The 20,001-nt window shown below is 39.5% G+C and overlaps 1 protein-coding gene across 4 annotated transcripts; it reads left to right on the top strand.

Annotated features, from left to right (window-relative positions):
* Positions 1-6,403: 6,403 nt before the first annotated feature.
* Positions 6,404-19,691, top strand: LOC110697471 (proline-, glutamic acid- and leucine-rich protein 1-like). 4 transcript variants are annotated; one of them, XM_021874838.1, is made up of 13 exons: positions 6,404-6,832; positions 7,934-8,050; positions 9,337-9,404; positions 9,607-9,712; positions 10,412-10,483; positions 11,029-11,088; positions 11,178-11,304; positions 11,396-11,586; positions 11,721-11,905; positions 12,001-12,128; positions 15,975-16,240; positions 18,331-18,571; positions 18,875-19,691. In XM_021874838.1, the coding sequence occupies exons 1-13, from the start codon at positions 6,566-6,568 to the stop codon at positions 19,531-19,533; spliced, it is 2,487 nt and encodes an 828-aa protein (XP_021730530.1). In that variant the 5' UTR covers positions 6,404-6,565; the 3' UTR covers positions 19,534-19,691. The 4 variants fall into 4 exon arrangements, with proteins under 4 accessions (XP_021730530.1, XP_021730529.1, XP_021730532.1 ...); XM_021874837.1 differs by having other exon boundaries at positions 6,405-6,832; positions 11,175-11,304; XM_021874840.1 differs by having other exon boundaries at positions 6,700-6,832; positions 7,938-8,050; positions 11,175-11,304.
* The last annotated feature ends 310 nt before the right edge of the window (positions 19,692-20,001 follow it).

The following is a 20,001-nucleotide window of genomic DNA, read 5'->3' as shown; positions in this document are numbered from 1 at the left end:
GATTTCTTGATTATTCGATTTTCTAACTAATGAGGATTAATTAAGTATTTATAGCCTTGAGAAGCGTGCCACTCTCTAGGTTTAAGGTAAACCTAAGGCTGATCGGGCCTCTAGACTGGATTGGGCCTTGATGGCCGGTTTTCCCATTTGGCATGGATGGACACGTGGCGTGTCTAAATTGGTCCGTAGAGGACGTATCTGTGACTGACACGTGGCAGGCTCCTGTTGGCCTTCGTGAAGGACACGTGGCGGAACCTGGTTGGTCCACTTGTCAGTCGGTGATTGGTGGATAAAAATCCCCTAATCATTTGCCCCTCACAGGTGGCACGTGACTGGTCACGTGTCGCCTGTGACAGGTGTCGCACGGTGACAGGCGACGGCCTGTTACAGGTGTCACCTTGCAAACGGCCGAGAGATTTTCCTGCCCAAATTTTGAATTTGGAAGCGACCTTTCGCCTTCTCACCTTGCCTATATAAGGAAGTGCTGACTTCGGTCATTTTCACATTTGAGAACTTTGCGAGAACATTCGGACCCCTGAACTTGCTCTGACATTTCGGACCTTTTCTGCCTACCGCCTGTTCTGACAAGCCGACTGCACCGGACTTCCAGGACTTCATCAACCGTCACTCGTTCAGGTAACTCAGTTCTCTTACTCTTAATTTTCTTTTTATTTTTTGAAATGGCACCACGGAAGCACACGACACGACCTAAGTTAGTGATCAGCCGGTCACCGGGGACGGCTGAATCTAGGACTAGGAGTGCCGCCTGCCCTTTTCTGGACCCATCTTTGCCCTTTATACAAAGTCCGACTGTATCTGTGTCTATGCAGAACGTGATGGCCAGAACGAAACAAACTGCTATGATATCAAACTCAGACGGCTCCTCCCAAAGGGTGCTCCTTAGTGAAACATCTGACCAGGCGCCAGATGTAGAATTGAAACGAGACGACTGCCAAGCCGACAGTTCTGAGAGAGGGGCCAAGGTGGTCCCTTCCCATCTTACCGTTAACATGTCTAATTTTCCTCCTGCTCCTTCTAAGAGAGAGGAGGCGGGCCCCTCTAAGAGAGAGGAGGCGGATGATGCTAATTTCGAAAGTGCATCTGCCTGGTTGTTTTCTGATCTCGGCACTTGGATCAGATGGAAATCCTCAAGGGAGCCGACAGCTTGTCGGACCGCCTGTAAATACTTGATCATGGCCGGATGGGTTGCTTCGTATTCGCCATTGTACTGACTCACTATCAATTGTGAATCAGAACAGGCGTCTATTTTTCTTGCCCCTGCCGCCTTGCACATGCGGATCCCGGCTAGTAAAGCTTCATATTCTGCCTCATTGTTTGAAGCCTGAAAACTGAAGCGTAGAGCATACTCGAACCTGTCGCCCTCTGGAGATTGACATACGACGCCTGCTCCACAACCGTTTGAAGTAGAGCTTCCGTCCACATATACCTTCCAGACTTGGTCTGGAACTTGAGAGTCAGGAGGACGAGTCATCTCTACAATAAAGTCAGCAAAGGCTTGCCCCTTCACTGCTTTTCTAGGCTCGAAAGTAACTTCGAGGCTCTGTATTTCTATGGCCCATTTGATCATTCGTCCGGACGACTCCATGGTGGTAAGGGGCCGCTTGATTGGTTGGTCGGTATACACGACGACTGCATGTGCCAAAAAGTAGGGCTTCAATTTTTTAACAGCCATGAAGAGTGCAAGACCAAATTTCTCCACTAGGGGATACCTCAACTCGGCATTTTTCAGTACGTGACTGACAAAGTAGACCGGGAGCTGACAGCCGTCCCTTTCAGCAAGGAGCACAGCGCTTAACGCATGATCAGAGACGGCCAGGTACATGTAGAGATCTTCTTTGGGCAAAGGGCTGACCAGCCTCGGCAAGGAATGCAAGTGAACCTTTAATTTCTGGAAGGCGGCCTCAGCATCCGGCCCCCATTCAAACCTTGCCTTTTTCTTAATTGCCTGGAAAAAGTATAGGCATTTGTCGCCTGATCGGCTTAGGAATCTCCCCAAGGCCGCCAGACAACCTGTTAACTTCTGAACCTCTCGGACGGTACGAGGCGACTGCATGTCAATGACCGCCTGCACCTTCTCAGGGTTCGCCTCTATTCCTCTCTGATTGATGAGGAATCCGAGAAATTTCCCAGACTCAACTCCAAATACACATTTCTTGGGATTGAGCATGACATGGTGCCGCCTGAGTGTGGCGAAAGTTTCTCGGAGGTCTGTCAGATGATCTTTCTGAAGTTTAGTCTTGACAATCATATCATCAATATATGCCTCGACGTTTCTCCCAATCTGATCAAAGAACACTGTGTTTATCATTCGTTGGAAGGTAGCCGGGGCATTCTTAAGACCAAACGGCATGACCGTGTAACAGTATAATCCCTGATCAGTGACGAAGGCCGTCTTCTCCTGATCTTTCTTCCATAAAGGAATTTGATGGAAACCAGAATAGGCGTCCATAAAACTCATCAAGGCATGGCCGGCTGTTGAGTCGACCAGGTTATCAATTTTAGGCAGAGGGTAACTGTCTTTGGGGCACGCCTTGTTCAAATCTGTGTAGTCTACACACATTCGCCAGGTGCCATTCGACTTTTTAACAAGCACCACATTTGCAACCCAATCTGGGAAGTAACATTGCCGAATGAACCCTGCATCAAGTAATTTTTTGACTTCGGCGGCTGCCGCCTGACCTCTTTCTTCACCATGGTTCCGCTTCTTTTGCCGTACCGGCTTCTTTTTCGGATCCACAGCGAGTTTATGTACCGCCAGATCAGGACTAATGCCTGGCATTTCATGGACTTCAAATGCAAAGATGTCCTTGTATTCTTTCAACAGGTTGTGAAAGTCGTCACCAAGGTTTCTCAGAGCAGTCGTCCCAACTTTGACTGTTCGGTCAGGACGTGAGTCGTCTAATATCAGGTCCGCATGCTCACCAGCCGGCTGAGGGCGGAACTCATCCGGCCGCTCCTCTGCCAATGATTGCTATTTTCTTGCTTTTCTTGCGGACTCTGTCTGGGACGCCTTTCTCTTTTTGTCGCCTGTTTCTTGAACAGGCGCACTCTCCTTGACATTGTCAAGGTCTGTTTTTTCTCCACTTGACCCAGTGGCCATAACAGTGGGCTTGACATCCGAGAGATAGCACTCTCGGGCCATCCTCTGATCTCCCCTTAGGGAGCCGACTGTTCCATTATCCCTTTCAAACTTAAGCAGCATAAGTGACGGGATTATAACAGCCTTGGAATTATTCAGGGTTGGTCGACCCAGAATCATGTTGTAGGCCGAGAGTTCCTCTACTACTAGGAACCGGACTACCATGTTTCGTCCTTCCCCTTTTTCGCCCAGGCGAATGGGTAGATCTACTCGTCCAGTGGGTGGACGACTCCTCCTCCAAACCCTATTAAAGGGTGGGAGGCCGGATGTATGCAGTCCGTCTGATATTTCAGTTTTGACAGACATTTGCTGCTGATGAGATCTGAGGAGCTCCCGGTATCTATGAGGATTCGGCCAACTCTCTGGTTGGCCACTTTACATTCAATAACGAGAGGGTCGTCATGCGGCCCCCTTATTCCTCCTAGATCCTCTTCAGTGATGACAATCTCAGGAAATGTATATTTGGACGGCCGTTCTTGGTGAACGGAATTTACATCTAACCGCCTTATATTATCTTTGTTGCCCCTAATAGTGGGGCCGCCTCCTGAGAAGCCGCCTGCAATGGTGTAGACGACTGCATCATCTGTATCAGAACTGTCGGCCTGTTGATTCTTTTTGGCCGACTGCTTTTTTGAGGAAGTGTTCCCCGTAGATTTCTTGACATAAGTGTCAAGATCACCTTTATCAGCCAAGCGGTCTAGGTACCGCATGAGACTGATGCAGTCATTGGTGTGATGACCAACGTCATCATGATAAGCACAGATTTTATCTTGGTTCCGGTTGTTTGCAGAACCCTTCATGGGGACCGGCTTCTCAATTGAGAACCGTCCCTTTATTTCTTTTAGGATAAACTGGTTATCCTTGTTAAACACATACTTTGGGGAGTATGGTTTGAATTCTTTTTTCTTTTTCTGGGCCGGCTGTTTAGAGGAATCAGCCGCCCAGACCTCTTTTCTTTTCTCATCTTTGTTGGACGACTGTTTCTGTCGTCCCTCTCTTTTGTCGAACCTCTTCCCGTCCGACTGTTTTATCGTACACAGATCAGTCGCCTGTATATAGGCTTCTGCTTCAATCAAGGCTTCTTGAAGAGTCGCCACCCTTTTTCGAACTAAATCAAATTTGAAGGTAGACCCGTCTTTGAGACCTCTAAAAAAGTCAGTGTAAGCTACCTCATCCGGTAACCCTTGAATCTGTATTCTCATCAGGTTGAACCGCCTGATGTAAGAACGAAGCCCCTCCTTCTCGCCCTGCTGAATTGTTCCCAAATCAAGGGTCGTTTTCTTCGCAGGGATGTTCATAGCGAAGTTGGAGGCAAATAAGTAAGCAAGCGTCCTGAAGCTGTTTACACAACCAGTCGGCAGGTTGCCGAACCATTGCTGTGCAATTCCCTTGAGAGTCGCTGGGAAACACTTGCACCAAGTGGGATCATCCAACCCTTGAAGGTACATCAGGTTGGTGAATGCCATCAGGTGGTCTTCTGGGTTAGTAGTGCCGTCATAGGCGCCTACTAGAACATTTTTTACTTTGGCCGGCTGAGCGACTTCAGTAATTTCCTTGGAGAAAGCCGATGGCTGTTCACCAAGTCTAAGCAGCCGTAGCTGCCAGTCCATAGGTTGGACGTTTTTTGCTGCAGGTCCACCAAATGGAGGTGGCTGCATAAAATACTGTTGTTGCGGCACAAATGGTAAGTTTGGTACCGCCTGGGCACTATGAAAGCCGGACTGACGGGAGGTGCCGCCTGACTGACTCTCATGGTACGACTGAGTATGCCTCATCGAGGCATTTCGCAAACTGTCTTGAAAATTTGAAGTAGAAGCCGACTCTGATAATCGGTCACTCTTCTTCTGCTCTAGCAGGAGCCGAGCATCTGTGAACGTTTGCTTTGACCCGTCCGCCTGAATATGACGAACTGGTTTCCTATTTCCCGTAGGATAACGGAGTTTTGTGAAATCAAGAGCAGGTGGCTCCCGCTTCTTGGATTTAGGATGGGGAGTCGCCTCTCGCCCTTGAACTGGCTTCCTCTTCAGTGAAGTGGAAGGTTTCTTGGCCGACTGCTCTTTGACTGAAGCAGGCGGTTTTTTGTTGATCAACTCTTGAATCTCTCCCTTGAAGTCCCTCATGAAGGTCATGAGTTCGTTCCTTGTGATGGGAGCAGACCCATCAGTCGGCTGTTGCCGAGCAAGCGGTGCGCCTGCTGGCTCGCTTCCTGTTTGAAGATGCTCCCGTTCCCTCCTTTCGGTATGACGGGTACGTCGGGCCCTTAGGGTCCCGTCTGGAGCTGTATGAGTTTCAACTTCAAATTCACTTTCGGTATCATGGTCCGACTGAACTTGAGGGTCGTCTAGGGGACGCCTCTCTTCTGGAGTCGGTACAAACTTGGATGCCATCTCTGAAGTACTCTCCCCACAGACGGCGCCAAATGTTTCGGGGTTTTCTGATGTCCTGCGGGAGAGTTACAATTCCGAGACTGGAACCGGACGCCTGTACCTGCAAAATAACGGAGACTCCTGAGAGCTCCGCCTCCAACGGTCAAGTTAGTACCTGATTAAGGAGTAATTAATACGGAAATTAAAGTAATAAGATCTCTCTAGGTGAGAGTGCTTAGTGTTGGTAATCTGCGTCGTTAGCGAGATTAGCCGGTTGTTGGTGTTCCGTAATATTTCTGTTCTTCTCTGCTTGATTTCTTGATTATTCGATTTTCTAACTAATGAGGATTAATTAAGTATTTATAGCCTTGAGAAGCGTGCCACTCTCTAGGTTTAAGGTAAACCTAGGGCTGATCGGGCCTCTAGACTGGATTGGGCCTTGATGGCCGGTTTTCCCATTTGGCATGGATGGACACGTGGCGTGTCTAAATTGGTCCGTAGAGGACGTATCTGTGACTGACACGTGGCAGGCTCCTGTTGGCCTTCGTGAAGGACACGTGGCGGAACCTGGTTGGTCCACTTGTCAGTCGGTGATTGGTGGATAAAAATCCCCTAATCAACTGGTACGTGCTCCTCTTCAAGTTCCTACTTCATTTCTTGCGCTCGGGGTTGCGTGCAAGCCCTCCTCCTCCACGCACAACACTCTTTAACTTTTATGCCCTATACCCTAACTTCTACTCCCTCTGTCCCTATTTTTTGCCATTTGACTTTTCACGGTATCCAAGACGCATCTTAGAATGCACATATCTTCAATAATATACACCGTAAAAATTCTAAAAACTTGATATTAATAATAAAATATAAAATGAGCCGAATTCAATTTCATAAGTATATTATCTCTTATAAGATTAACCGTAATAATGACTATGAAACAAAAAAAAAGTTTAAATATTACTCCGTGTTAGGGTTTAACAATAAACCACCTAAAACCCCAATTTCCCTCATCTCTCACCTGCTTGTGAAACCACCGCACTCTCTAATGGCGGCCTTCGACCACAGCAAAGACCTCAATGATGTTGCCTTGAAGCCTCGTTTGCTACGCATCCTCCTCAAAGACCAACTTCCCGATGAAACACACCCACTTCGTAACCCTTCTGAGCTCTCTTCCATTATTTTCACTCTCAAAATCCATAGCCTTCTTTCCGAAGATATTCCTCCTTCTGCTCATCAGAAGCATGTTTCTGACTGGAACTCTGCTGTTGATGCTTGGGTTCGTCGAATTCTAATTCTTTGTCGAAGTGATTTGGTAAAATTAACAACCCATTTGACTTTTTTTTTATTATTTTTTATTTATTTTATTTATTTCAATGATTAATGTTTAAAATTCATTGACGATATTGATATTTTCAGTAGTAGTTTGTATGACGTTTTCGGTGTATGCTAGTGGTTTAGTGGGGTTGCTTGAATGTTGGGACCTTTTATTGAAGAGCGGTTATAGTTTGGAGAATTTCAGAATTTGATAATGTGAGAATTGAAATCTTGATTTTATAATTATCTTTGATTTGTTTGAGTGTTTCTGTGTTGAAAATCAGCTCATTGAGTTGAAATTAAGTTAACATTTTGGTTAATCAGTTGACTGTTTTTTCTGCATTTTCGTAGCGTATTTGAAATGAATTGAATCCTCTGAGAAGGAGCTGTTAACGGCTGGTTTTGCTTGAATCGAAGTTTGTAGGGTTGCACCCTTTTCAGTTTTATATTAGAGGAGTATTAGCTTGGTTGGCTATGAGTGTAAAGGAATTTGTATCGGTAGAAATGATGTGGGCTACAACAATCGAGTTGGTTTCCATTGCGTTTTGTTGGATTTGGATATGAGCTGATTATTGTTTGTTACATGGATTTCCATTTTCTTTCAAGAAATTCTGTTTGTGTACTTTATTGGAGATTTCATGAGCTCATGTATAAAGTGTTGCCCGTCAATATTCTAATGAGGGTTATTTTCATAATCACGGTGCAAAAACATGATATTGGATCAGTTGATGTTACTGTCAAGTGCCAAACCTGACTTTGCTTCACAGTATTTTTAAAAGAAAAATTCAACAAGATCGTTTGATTTTATTCTAGTTTTTCACGTACAAATGGTTTAGTTAAACTTATTCAAGAACAATACGGCTGTAGACTTGAATCATGAACAATGTTTCCAAACACTTTTGAACTTTTGATGTTTGTGTTGCATTACTCTATATGAATGCACTGTCAAAATAATTTGTTTTGTAGTCTTGGTTCACTGATGTTATGCTAGGTTGTTTTATGCGCAGTCCAATGCACTTTTTTTTCCAGAGTTATATTTAGTATTTTTTTTTTTTTTGGAGAGTAAATGCATATGAATGACTGATGATTCCTTTTCTAGCCAGATAAATGTTGGGCTGGAGTGTGCTTACTTGGAGTGACTTCTATGGAATGTAGCTCTGCACGCTTCTTAAAATCACACTCAGATTGGTTCAATGTGCTTCTATCACATATTCAGGTGAACAATTTAATTGAAACATAATATCTACGAGGATATGCAAAAAGATGTTAAGCCCATGCTTCCTTTTGATGATAAGAGAGGAATAAGTCGCATTTCTTCTCTATGAATCTTGAAGGCATTGTATTCCTCTACAGTACATTATTTCCACTGCTAGTAATAGTTTTTTTTCCACTGTTTTTGTAATGAGTGCAAGTTTTAGACTTTTACACTTGCTAATGCATAACTTTGAACATTAATGTCTTTTAGTGTCATCTAGTAAATATTATTAAAATTTGATATTTTGAACTTATATATCGAGATGATTTTAACAAGATCCCATATGACTATATTTTATCTTACTTAAAAGTCACAAATGATGGTCAAAGTTTAATAAGTGAATAGTGTTAAAGTCAAAACATTGTACTTATATAAAAGTAAAGGATGCATTCACTTTCTAACAATTATTCCATGTGAAATGTGAATATTTCTTGTAATAAAGACCTCAAAAATTGAACTTTTTTAGGTATTGCAGAAGAAAGGTTTCAAGTACTCCCTTCATTTTTGAATATTTGTGACACTTGAGCTTGCACCTAGTTTTAGGAAGGGTTGTAGGTAGTGCATGGAAATAAATAAATAAATAAATTTGAAAAAGTGAAGTTAATGCTGTTTTTTTATTTTTTATTTTTTTTGGGTAAGAGAGAGAAACAATAGAAAACAGTGCAAGTGAGGTAAATGGGAGAGTGAAACAATAAAATATTTATGCAATTGAGTTATTGGAAGGGAGAAACAAGAAAGTATTAGTGGTCACGTGCCAAAATAAAAAGTGTTGTGCGAATTCGTAAACAGATGAAAAAGGCAAGTGCTGCAAGTATTTTGGAATGTATGGAGTAGCACCTATAATGTCTCTCAAAAAAGTAACTAATATAAATTAAATTATTAACTCAACTCAAAATGATGAAATCATTAGTGTATTACCATCCATAGATGACCCTTTTTTTTAATATAGCTTTGAAAGGGGTAAAATTGATTTTTGAAATTTATAAAATCTCCTCCATATTTGACATAATCTTTGCTACTGGTAGCTTCAAACTTGCATACAGTCTGCAGAAGGCTCTGCAATGTTGTTGAAAGATTCCAGGTCTACAACCCTACTACAGTTAAAGAACTAATCACAGTAACAGATATGTCACTTGGTGTTGGATAGTTCCATTCTGAAGCTATCTTACTTTATCCTTTTACGTTTTAGTAGATTTGACAGACTGTTGCATACATGGCAAAATGTCTATATCTCATATCTTAAGCAGCCATCTAGTGGAGCTTCGCAATTTGTCAAGGTATCTTCCTGTGCTGCTGTGTCAGATCTTCTAACAAGGTTGGCATTTCTTGTTCTAATCTGATCAGTTTTGTTGCTCGTCTGTTCATGATAATTCTAAAAAATCGAATATGTTTGTATTTAATGTTCTGAATTTAGATAACAAAAACTTGTAGTAGCTTAATTACTTTATCTAAAAATGTTTCTTGTAATTTCTAATTGCAGTGTGCTTACGACACTTCCATTATATGTCCTGAACCAGGCTCGGTAGATTCTCAAACCTAAAGAAGGATGGAAACTCTTATGCAGGAAAACTTGTCCAGCCAATTCTCAAGCTGCTCAGTGAGGATGTAACTGAGGCCGTGTCAGTTAGTATTTATATCTCTGCTATTAATTTTTTGTTGCTTCAGCCTTTTTATTTTTTTTTTAGAAGTAATACTTGTTGTGATAGAATTTCAATCTCAAATAATGTGGCTGCACAGTATTACCAGTCACTTTAAAATCCCATGAGGATATAGTGTTTGCATTAGCTAAAAAATATGTTTCGAAGTGGGTTATGATTTATAGCCTAAAAACGTGTTTCGAAGTGGAGTATGAATTGATGATCTCTAGTAATTGATTCTAGGGAGTAGTATTAAACTTTGGTAATTAATTATGAATAGTTAAGCTATTTTCAAAAAGGGTATGAATGCAATTTTGTTGGGAAAGGAGTTAAGGAATAATTGACATGTGTCCAATATTTAGGTTAGAAGACATAAACTGACTTTTGTTTTTGTTTTAGTTGTAGTTATAGACTAGTCAGTAGTCACATGCCCTCCCCCCGTTGGCCGCCCCCCTGAATACAACCTTTTTTTAAATAATTATATAGTACCAAAAAAGTAGTAAAGGTAATATGCCTTTTAAAACTAAGATATCGCCAAGCAAGTAGAACATGTAAAAAATGGAAGTAGTTTATCACAAACAGTGGCCTGTGGCCTGTGGGGCTGGGATGGCAGGTCAGTCAGATATGTGATCTATGCTTTATATTTTATTTAATCATTTTCCAACTCTTTGATGATTGTTTGCAGGATGTAGCAGCTCATTTGCTGCTGACAATCTTAAATTATTTCCCTCCTTCAGTTCATCGTCATCATGACAATGTGAGCCTACTCTTTCTGAGATTCTTTTTTCATAGTGATATCATATTTAACTGCCAAAACACACAGTAATGCTATCATTTAGAATCTATGCAACTACACTAACAGGAATCTACCTGAAATAGAATATATGATCTTCACCATAGATTTGTAAAGTGTTAAGATTTATAGTATCCTTAATCTGAAGAGAACTATTGATTTTTCACATATAGATTCAATGAAAGAGTTGCCAGCCTTCATGTTAATGCACTTTGTGCCTTATCTCAAAAGTTGTTTTGGTATGCTGGGGAACTGCAAATTAGAGCAGGAACCTGTTACTTTGCTTGATATGATGTTTCAGTCAACTTAGTTTGGTTGCCTACTTCTCTGCTTATATTGAAGGACATGTCTCTTGTAACTAATGGTTTTTTGAAGAATATAATCTCTTTATTTATAGGCAATTGTTCCACACAAGTTTTGACTACTTTGGATTAACTTGGTAGATTAATCTACAGTATTCAGGGTCTATGTCTAGGCTACATGTAACTGATCTTCAGCTACTTTTGCAGGCTGAAGAAATTATTGTGTCAAAAATCATGTCTGCTAATTGCAATGCCAATGTGCTGAAGGTGTGGGGCTTTCTGCAGTAACATTATAATATAGTTTTGGCTGTATGGGTATAGGTGACAGTTGTCTTCTTTTTCCATGTATTTAGAAGTTATCTTGTTGCTTAGCTTCACTTCCAAAATCAAAAGGAGATGAGGATAGCTGGTCTTTGCTGATGCAAAAGGTTTTGGTATCTTTGAGTGCTCTTCTAAATAGCACCTTAGAAGGCCTTGAAGAAGGTATAAAAGCAGTTGCATTTTTTTATTTTTTGAAAAAAAAAAAACTTGTTTTTATTTATTTATCAAATCATGGCTTCATTGTTACCGGCAGAAAGAAGACGTTTGGAGGCTGTTACATTATTGGTTCCACCAGGGAAAGACCCTCCACCAACGTTGGGGGGAAAAATGATGACAGGAGAAGCATTTAACACTGGAGAGAGGTCCCAGAAAATGCTAATCTCATCCATTTCATCACTGATGCAGTGTTGCTGCATGATGCTCACAAATTCTTATCCTGTTCAGGTAATTCTGCAGTCATTATTTTCTTAAAAGAAATTAGTAGTTACATAACATATACTCTCTGTGGCAGTAGACATTGAGGATTAGGATGACTATTAATCACTACTTATAATACCTTTTTCTTCTATCAAGCACAGGTAACAGTCCCTATATGCCCATTATTGGCCATAATTAGAAGGGTGTTGATGGTCAATGGGTCTTTGCCAGAAGCCTTACAGCCATTTACAACTGCAATGCAACAAGAATTTGTATGTTTGCAACTTCCTGTTCTACACCTAAATATGTTGGAGGTTCTTGCAGCAGTTATTAAGGGATTACGCAGGTAGAACATGCTGTTCTTTGCCCAGGAGCTCTAAGTTCCACTATGATGCTTATTTTTCTGGAGTTATTGCTCATTCATGCCATTTTGTTTTTCAGTCAGCTTTTACCTCATGCAGCAGACATTATTTGGTTACTAATGAAATATCTCAAAACATGCTGCATGCCAGAGCTGAGAACTAAAGTTTACTCCATAATCAGAGCTTTATTAATCTCCATGGGTGCTGGTAGGTTCTCTATATCTGTAATCTGAATATTATTATTGGCTAATTTCTTATGCAAGTGTTTTCATACCCCCTCTTCTGTTAAGTTGAAGTATGCAGTGTGTACAGGTGGAGATGCTTATAATGTCTTAGCATGTTTACACTATGAAACATTCTATGCTAACCTGGAATTGGATCATAATCCTGTTTTGTTTCTGTTAGTTTGTAAATTGTCACCCTTAGATAATACATGAAAGCTATGCCACTTTGCAGGTCGATGCTTTTTGCACATCTTTAAATTCTTAATTAATTATAGTGTCAGTATAATTTTACTTAGGGCTTTAGTGCACTTAGATAGATATGGACCACAAAATTATATAGCCAAAGTGACCATGGTCGTAAAGCCTCAGTTACTTCTTTTTTTTTATCCTTCTTTGGCACTTTCCAGTTGGTATTGAGCAGTGAAATAACTCTTAGATTTATGCTTCAATCAATCATTTAATGAAAGTCATAATGCCAAAAATGAGGAGATTGATGCTTTAGTTTGGCATTTTACTCTTTGCTAATTGTTTGTAACAAGCATTTAGAATTTTGGCCTATTTTGCTTGATTAGGCATCAACTATCATTTCTTAAATTTTATTCAATCAATCAAAGCCTTAATCCCATAAGTGGGGTCGGCCACATGAACCAAAAGTGATTATTCCGTATAGTCATCCACAAAAAACTTCCTCCTCCATCCCTTACGATCAAATACCTTATTCTCATGCAAATCCATATGCTTTATATCCTTCCTAACTTCTTCCAACCAAGTCATTTTCGGTCTCCCTCTACCTCGTTTAACCTCTTCATGATTCCACTCTTCCACTCTTTGTATCTGTGGATCCTAGGTCTTTGTCTTACATGCCCGAACCAATGTAGAGTAGTTTGCCTACAATGCCTGTGAAACTCACTTTCTTGCAAATACCTTCATTTTTGATTCTATCTCTTAGAGTGTTCTTGCACATCCATCTTAACATGCACATTTTTGTAACCTCCATCTTTTTGATGTGTTCCTTCTTAGAAGCCCTTCTGTACCATAGTGATCATTGGTCTTAAGACAGTCCTATAGAATATCCCCTTCAATTGTAAAGGAATGCTTCGGTCGCATAACACTCTGGTGTATTTGCTCTGTATTTCAGCCACCTTGACTTAATCCTGTGGGCCACGTCTTGATCAATGTCACCATTCTAAGATATTTAAAACACTTACTCATGGTCAAATCCTTTCCTTCTAAACTCACTACATCATCGCTTGTCCCCCTCTGTGTACCAAAGCGGCATACCAAATATTCAGTTTTACTCCGACTTAGCTTAAACCATCTAGATTCCAACCTTTGCCTCCATTGCTCTAATTTGACATTAACCCCATCTTTTGTTTCATCCACCAAAACGATATCATCCGCAAACAATATATACAATGGAACCTCATCTTTAATTGATTTTGTTACTTCATCTAGAACCGTTGCAATAAAGAAATAGGCTTAATGTTGACCCTTGATACAATCCAATTGTAATGGGAAAATCTTTTGTCAACCCTCTACATGTCCTCACCTTATTTTTAAAAAGCGCGCCTATGTTGGCGCAAGGCGACGCGAGGCGCAGGCCAAAACGCCTAGGTCTTCCTAGGCGTAGCGCATTCCAGAAGGCGCGCGCCTTAGGCCGCCTCCTTATGTTCAAAAGCGTGAGATAAGGAGATTCGGATTAATTTTTTTATAAAAAAAACACATTTGTTTTTCAAATTGATGCTTACCTAGTCTGTAAAGTGACAATTCGAGTAAAAGCCCATTGTTAATTGAATATAATCGCTTCAATTTGACCCCAAATTTAAAAACCCTAATTTTTTGAAAACCCTAATTTACGGGTTGCTTTGCAATTGAAGAATTGGTGGGTTCTGCTACGGCAGACATTGCCGGAGATCAATTCCCGGCGGTTTCCGGTAGCAGACCGGCGGCCGGCGCCGGTGAAGCAACCCAGGTAAGTCCCCCCCCCCCTCTTCTATTCTCTGTCTTCGACCTCTGCTCTTTTCCATTCTTTCATTTTCTGCTTCTTAATAACGTAAAGATTTTTATTTTCTTTTTTATTTTTTCAGTTTTTTTTAGTTGATAAAATAACAAAAGCTTGCTCTCCTTCTGACAGTCAGTCACGTAACCAGTCTCTCTGACCAGCTTTCCTTTTTTTTTTTTAACCAATAAAAATAGTTTTAATTATTTATTATGCTTAAATTTGAGTATTTTTAAAAAAAAAACTTACAAAAAAGCACCAAATAAAATAAAATAAAATAAGTATCACTTTAATTTGATTTTCAAACTAATTTTCAATGCCAAAAAATAAGTAAAATAAAAATAAATAAAAAATTAAAAAGTTTGCGCCTCATATCCAAAAGGCGTGCGCTTTCGCTTTGCGCCTAGCCTCGGTGAGCCTCACGCTTTTTAAAACTAAGGTCCTCACATTTGTTGACACATCCCAATACATACCTTAACCAGATCCAAGTACCTTTGTGGGATACCTTTCTTCAACATTGCCCACCAATGTATCTCTCTTGGCACCTTGTCATATGCCTTCTCTAAATCAATAAAAACCATATGGAGGTCCTTCTTCTTTACCCTATAAAACTCCATTAGATTTCTTATCAAATGGATTGCTTCCTTAGTAGATCTCCGGGCATAAAACCAAATTGGTTATCGGAAATGATTGCTTAAATTTTATTGTTGTGGTTTTTATTATTTGTTTTTTATTATTACGATAACTTATATTATCTTTAACAAAGAAGAGGTGTGTTGCCATAACTGCATTTTAGCCGGTGTTGTGGATATTTCGGTGACTTTTTGAGTTTTAATTATAAATTTTTAATTAATGGATTAGCTTCAACACTATTTTAGTCCCACAAGGCGTTAGTCAATCGGGGTGGCTGTGTATATGTTTGTCAGTCTAATATCAAAGCAAAATGTGTGGGTTTCACCCCAGTAATATTACCAAAGAAGACATTTTTAATAGTTTATTGCATCCATGAGCCAGTGTCAGCTTATAAACTTGGAGATACTACTATCTAATCTCCGTTCCTCTGAAACCTGCCTGTTTCATGTGTTACCTCGCCTAATTTCACTAGTTAATGGCATATATGTCAACTGAAGTTGACTTGGTAGGCTTCTCTTGAGCTTATTAATGTCGAATGTCAAATTTTGTATCAATATTTCGTTATAAAGCAGTTTGGAACTTTAAATTTGCAGAATCTTTTTTGTCTGTGTTTTTCAATTGTACTTGTTTTAGTTTTATTTCCAATAATGTATCTTATGTGGATGAGAAACTATTTTGTAAGTCAAGCTATGGGGACATTCAAAGTTATACTGCTTATTGTAGAATGAGGTACACTCAATATGCTGAGTTTGTTCTTTATCCATTTTCTTTCCGTGCTGACTATGTAGAAAATTTCTTAGTCAACCTCATTGGAGAGTGGAATCAAGGTGGAATTTGGATCATATCATGTTTATTTGGGTGGTATCTCTTATTGACCATTAGTGTTATTTATAATGGGCTTTGGATTATAATGGACTTAATCAAAATGGCTTAATAAACTGTCATCATGTCTTATGAAAAGTAGCAGAAGAGGATATAACATAAACAACCTTTCTGTTTTGCAAAGGCTAAGACTGTTTACATTCAACCTCCAATACACTGTATGGGTGGGATCCATTTTAAGTGATATTAGGATTATGTTGATGTTGATCTTGCTGCTGCTTCCTAAGCTGTTTGCTGTTTACCTCTTAAATACATTTTTATATTTCTGATTAGTATCAATTATTGTTTTACTAATTTTTATTTAAAATTAATCAGGAATGGTACTGTACATCTCTGAGGAAGTGATCGACAATATATTTATTGATTTGAAGTTTGCTGATACTATCAATGATGTTGGACCCTTGGATGAGCAGTCACATGTTAAAGTATCACATCCTCTCCAGAAGAAGAGAAAGCATGGAGCTTTAACTGGGCCATTGGTAGAACAGCAGCCTTTGTTATGTTCAGAACCAAAAGACCGCCAATCATCAATTGCTTTAAAAAAAGCTGCATTAGAAACACTGGAGGCTCTTGTAGTGATGGTATGTGCTGCTACCAAATTGTATGGTTTTCTTTTCTCCCCTCACCAATTGGTAGTTGTTGGCAGAATTGATGGTCCTTCTCTGGCCGTTTCTGCTAAATGTAGTGTAGTTTGAATTAATTACAATGATGGTCTATTCTTAGGGTTTTTTTTTCCCCTGTTTTTTTAAAAAACAATTATTTTCAGAAATCTCTTTTCAGATTCCTAAATGATATACCTTTAGCTATGTAGAATGGATGGCGGGATGATTATGGTGTGCACTTGAATCTTGTATGAGAGTATTTTTTTTTTCATTCCAAGCTGATCATGGAGAATTAGAGGATGCATATCTTAAAACTAGCCTGATGTTGAATGTAATGGAAAGATAAAGATTGCCATGTAGTAAAGAATTATGTGGTAAATCTCCATTACACATGGTTCCAAGTGATTATATCTTCCAATAGAGGTTATATTTGTGGAAGAACTGCATGAAGAGATTTCAAGCAAAATAGCAAAATTTGTAGGAAGCAAAAAATTAGTCTCTCTGTTGTCGATTTGCATGTAACCTCTTGGTCTCTGTGTCTGAAGGTGATGCTTCAACTGACCATAAGTCCTTACCTTAGAGATGGTACTTCCATCTGACTGAAGACAGAGGAGGGCTGGAGAGAGAAGCTAACTTAGGCCCAAACATTTTGGATTCCTATGATTCAGAAGCTTTTCTTTATATAAGAGGTAAAATAGTGGCCAACATAAAGTAGGAAGAATGGGAACAACCAAGACCTTGTCCATAAGAACTTGTGGAGGTTCTAGGCGAAGCAGCATGGTAATGGGGATTCATGTTACTATGTTAGTGATAACTTGAGTCTATGCTTATTTTCTTTCTCGTGAAGTTCATGAAAATAACTTTGCTTTTCCTTCTCCTCATCAAGTGCAGAATAGGCAATAGCAGTGACATTGGTTTCATGGATAATTTGGCAGTACCACCCTTTCTCCATTTTTGCTCTTTGCCTTCGTCCTTTTGCTGCATGTAATGATTATTTATGGTGTTTCTGTGCAGTAATGATTATTTAAATGTTTTATAAAGATGTGTTTGCCCATTGTTCATTTTTTCCCTTCGCCTTCGCTCTTTCCCTGCATGATGTATCTATTTATAGTGTTTTGTGTAGTAATGATTAACTGAATGTTTTATGCAGAGGTGTTTACCCTTTGTCCCTTTTTATTTGGCACATTCCTCTCCTTTCAAAATTTTAAGGCTTGTATTGAGTGGGTTGGTAGTTTTGTCTTGTTAGCAAACAAGGGTATGGGGCCATCTTTTGGCATGGAGGGATATTAAAAGGACACTAAGGGAGTGTCACTAATGCACTTAAGGACATAGGCTGAGGCTGTAATGTAGCAGGTTTATTTACAAAATTAAGTGCATTTGGAATTTTATGTAATATCCATTTCTACATTGCCCTTAACAATGGAATTTGAATTCGACATGTATCACATCAGCAAGCTTTGCTCTGACAAATTAACTGGTTTCTTTCTTTCCCCGTGCTCTACAAAGTTGCCAACAGAACTATCCTTCAAATTATTGCAATTCAGCCTCTTTCCATCCTTTGTTTTAGGCTGTTTTATGTTCCTTATTACAAAAAGCCTGCAAGATGTGAAGTTGTACTTTGCGACTTTCTTTTGACCTTTGGTAAACTTCTAGGTCCTGTTCTTGTCATTGAAATTCTTTCTAAATAGCAACTTGCATAATTGTACATGCCAATACATTTTGATTGCCACTTTAACATGGATATGAAAAAAAGTTCCTTTAGGTGAAATTTAATTTATTAGGCCACAACAAATCATGCTAGTTAATTGTTCTATAGCCAGAAATAAACTGGAGTCATCAATATAATGTGTATGATAAAAAATTTGTGTGGTGGAGAAAAATGGTCAGCTGTTTCTGCAGTGTAAGGTTGCCTCTCGGTCATGCTCGATCTTGTGGCTTTTGTTTCTTGAATTGTCCAAGTGCACTGTTGCTCTAATACTATCTTGAGACTTTTGTTTCCTGAAATGTATTTGCTGGAAAGTATTGATTATATCTCATCTAAATTACATGAAGTGTTGTTTGTCTTGCAGGGTGGTGCTTTGAGCTGTGATAGCTGGCGCAGGAGAATTGATGATCTTATGATAGAAGTTGTGACAAATGCTTGTAAAGGGGGATGGACCCATGATGAAAAGCCTTTCCATTGTATGGAAACAAGGGCAGTCTGGGAGGATTTCCAGCTTGTGGCATTGCATGCACTTTTGGCTTCTATTCTATCCCCTGCCGGTTATCGACCACCGTATCTATCTAAGGGTCTTGAGATATTCCATAAAGGTAATTAATGTAGGTGTGCGTGTCTTGTGCCTTCATCTCAGTATAATATTCATTGCCACAGTTCAAGCTTTTGTCTTTCAACATTGATCTCCATCTTCTGTATGTTTGCCTTTAATGTGCAGTACTCTTCCATGTCTAGTGTCCGTCTCAATATTTTGCTCTTAAAATTCTTTGTTTCAGTAAATTTCATCATTAGTCTAACATGTTTTGGATTTGCCTGCATAGCCAACTTGAGCAAGGGTCTGAATGTCATAATTTCAAATAAATGTAATTGTATTTTGGTTCTGTCATATGTTTCAACAGGTAAGCAAAATTCTGGATCCAAGGTTGCTGAATTTTGTTCTCAAGCTCTTGTTGCCTTAGAAGTGCTTATACATCCTAGGGCACTTCCACTAATAGATGTGCCACTGTCAAATGGCAATAGCTATTCTTTTGGGAGGACAGATTTTGGTGGTCCTACAGACAAGCAACCTCAAAACTTTCTGTATGAAATGTACAAGGAAGACAATCTTGAATCAGGCGTTCCTGCTCATGGAGTTCACAAAAATATGCAGTTTGATGGGAATTCACTAGATGTTACCAGAGATCAAAATCATAAAGAGTCCAATGTTGTCAATGTTTTACCTGATAACGTGATGCCAATGGAGAGAGATGACGGTTCAAAACCAGCAAACCTTGCCAGTAAAGTAAAATTTTCTTACGACAGAACAATGGTTGATGTGCAACATCACAAAGAGAGTAATCAATCATCTCTAGCATCTATCTGTGATGACAACCCTGTTGTCGTACCAATGAGCAGTTCTCATGTTGCTATAACTTCAACAACTGAAGTAGAATATGTAGTTACTGCTGCTCCGGATAACAAAGCGAAGATGCCAATGATAGAGCAGGATGATGATTTATCTGATTCATTTCCTGATATCATTGATGCAGATCCAGATACAGATTCAGATTCTGAGTAGAAAATTCTTAGGAACTATGAAACTCATTTTCCTTGTAGAACACTTTTAACACCGAATTTTTTGAAAAATAGAAATAAATTTTTGGAGAGATAACAATTAGATGTATGCAATTACCTTTATTTTAAGGCCCTGTTTTATTTGTCTTGAATATTCTTTAACTAGATTGATTTAGATTAATATATATTTTTTAACTGAACAATACAAGTCATAGTATAATTGTATTTATGCTTCATTCGATTCACTAAAAATTACAACTTTTGATTCATAATTGGCTGACCCTTTCTCTCTTCCATTTTCTCTATCTTCCTAAAATAGAGGTGAACTCAGTAATCATTATGATCGAAAAATTTAGTCAATCTAGTGACAATATTATAAATAAGTGCACTTTATTTTATTGTTTATGGGCAAAATTGTTACTTGAAGTAGTGGTTATGCCCTAATACCGCTACTTTTGCCCATAAATAGTAG

Source organism: Chenopodium quinoa, unplaced genomic scaffold (assembly GCF_001683475.1).
Source record: "Chenopodium quinoa cultivar QQ74 unplaced genomic scaffold, ASM168347v1, whole genome shotgun sequence".
Lineage (NCBI taxonomy): Eukaryota > Viridiplantae > Streptophyta > Magnoliopsida > Caryophyllales > Amaranthaceae > Chenopodium > Chenopodium quinoa.
Note: the sequence above shows the minus strand (reverse complement) of the source record. Positions and strands in the feature narration are given on the sequence as shown.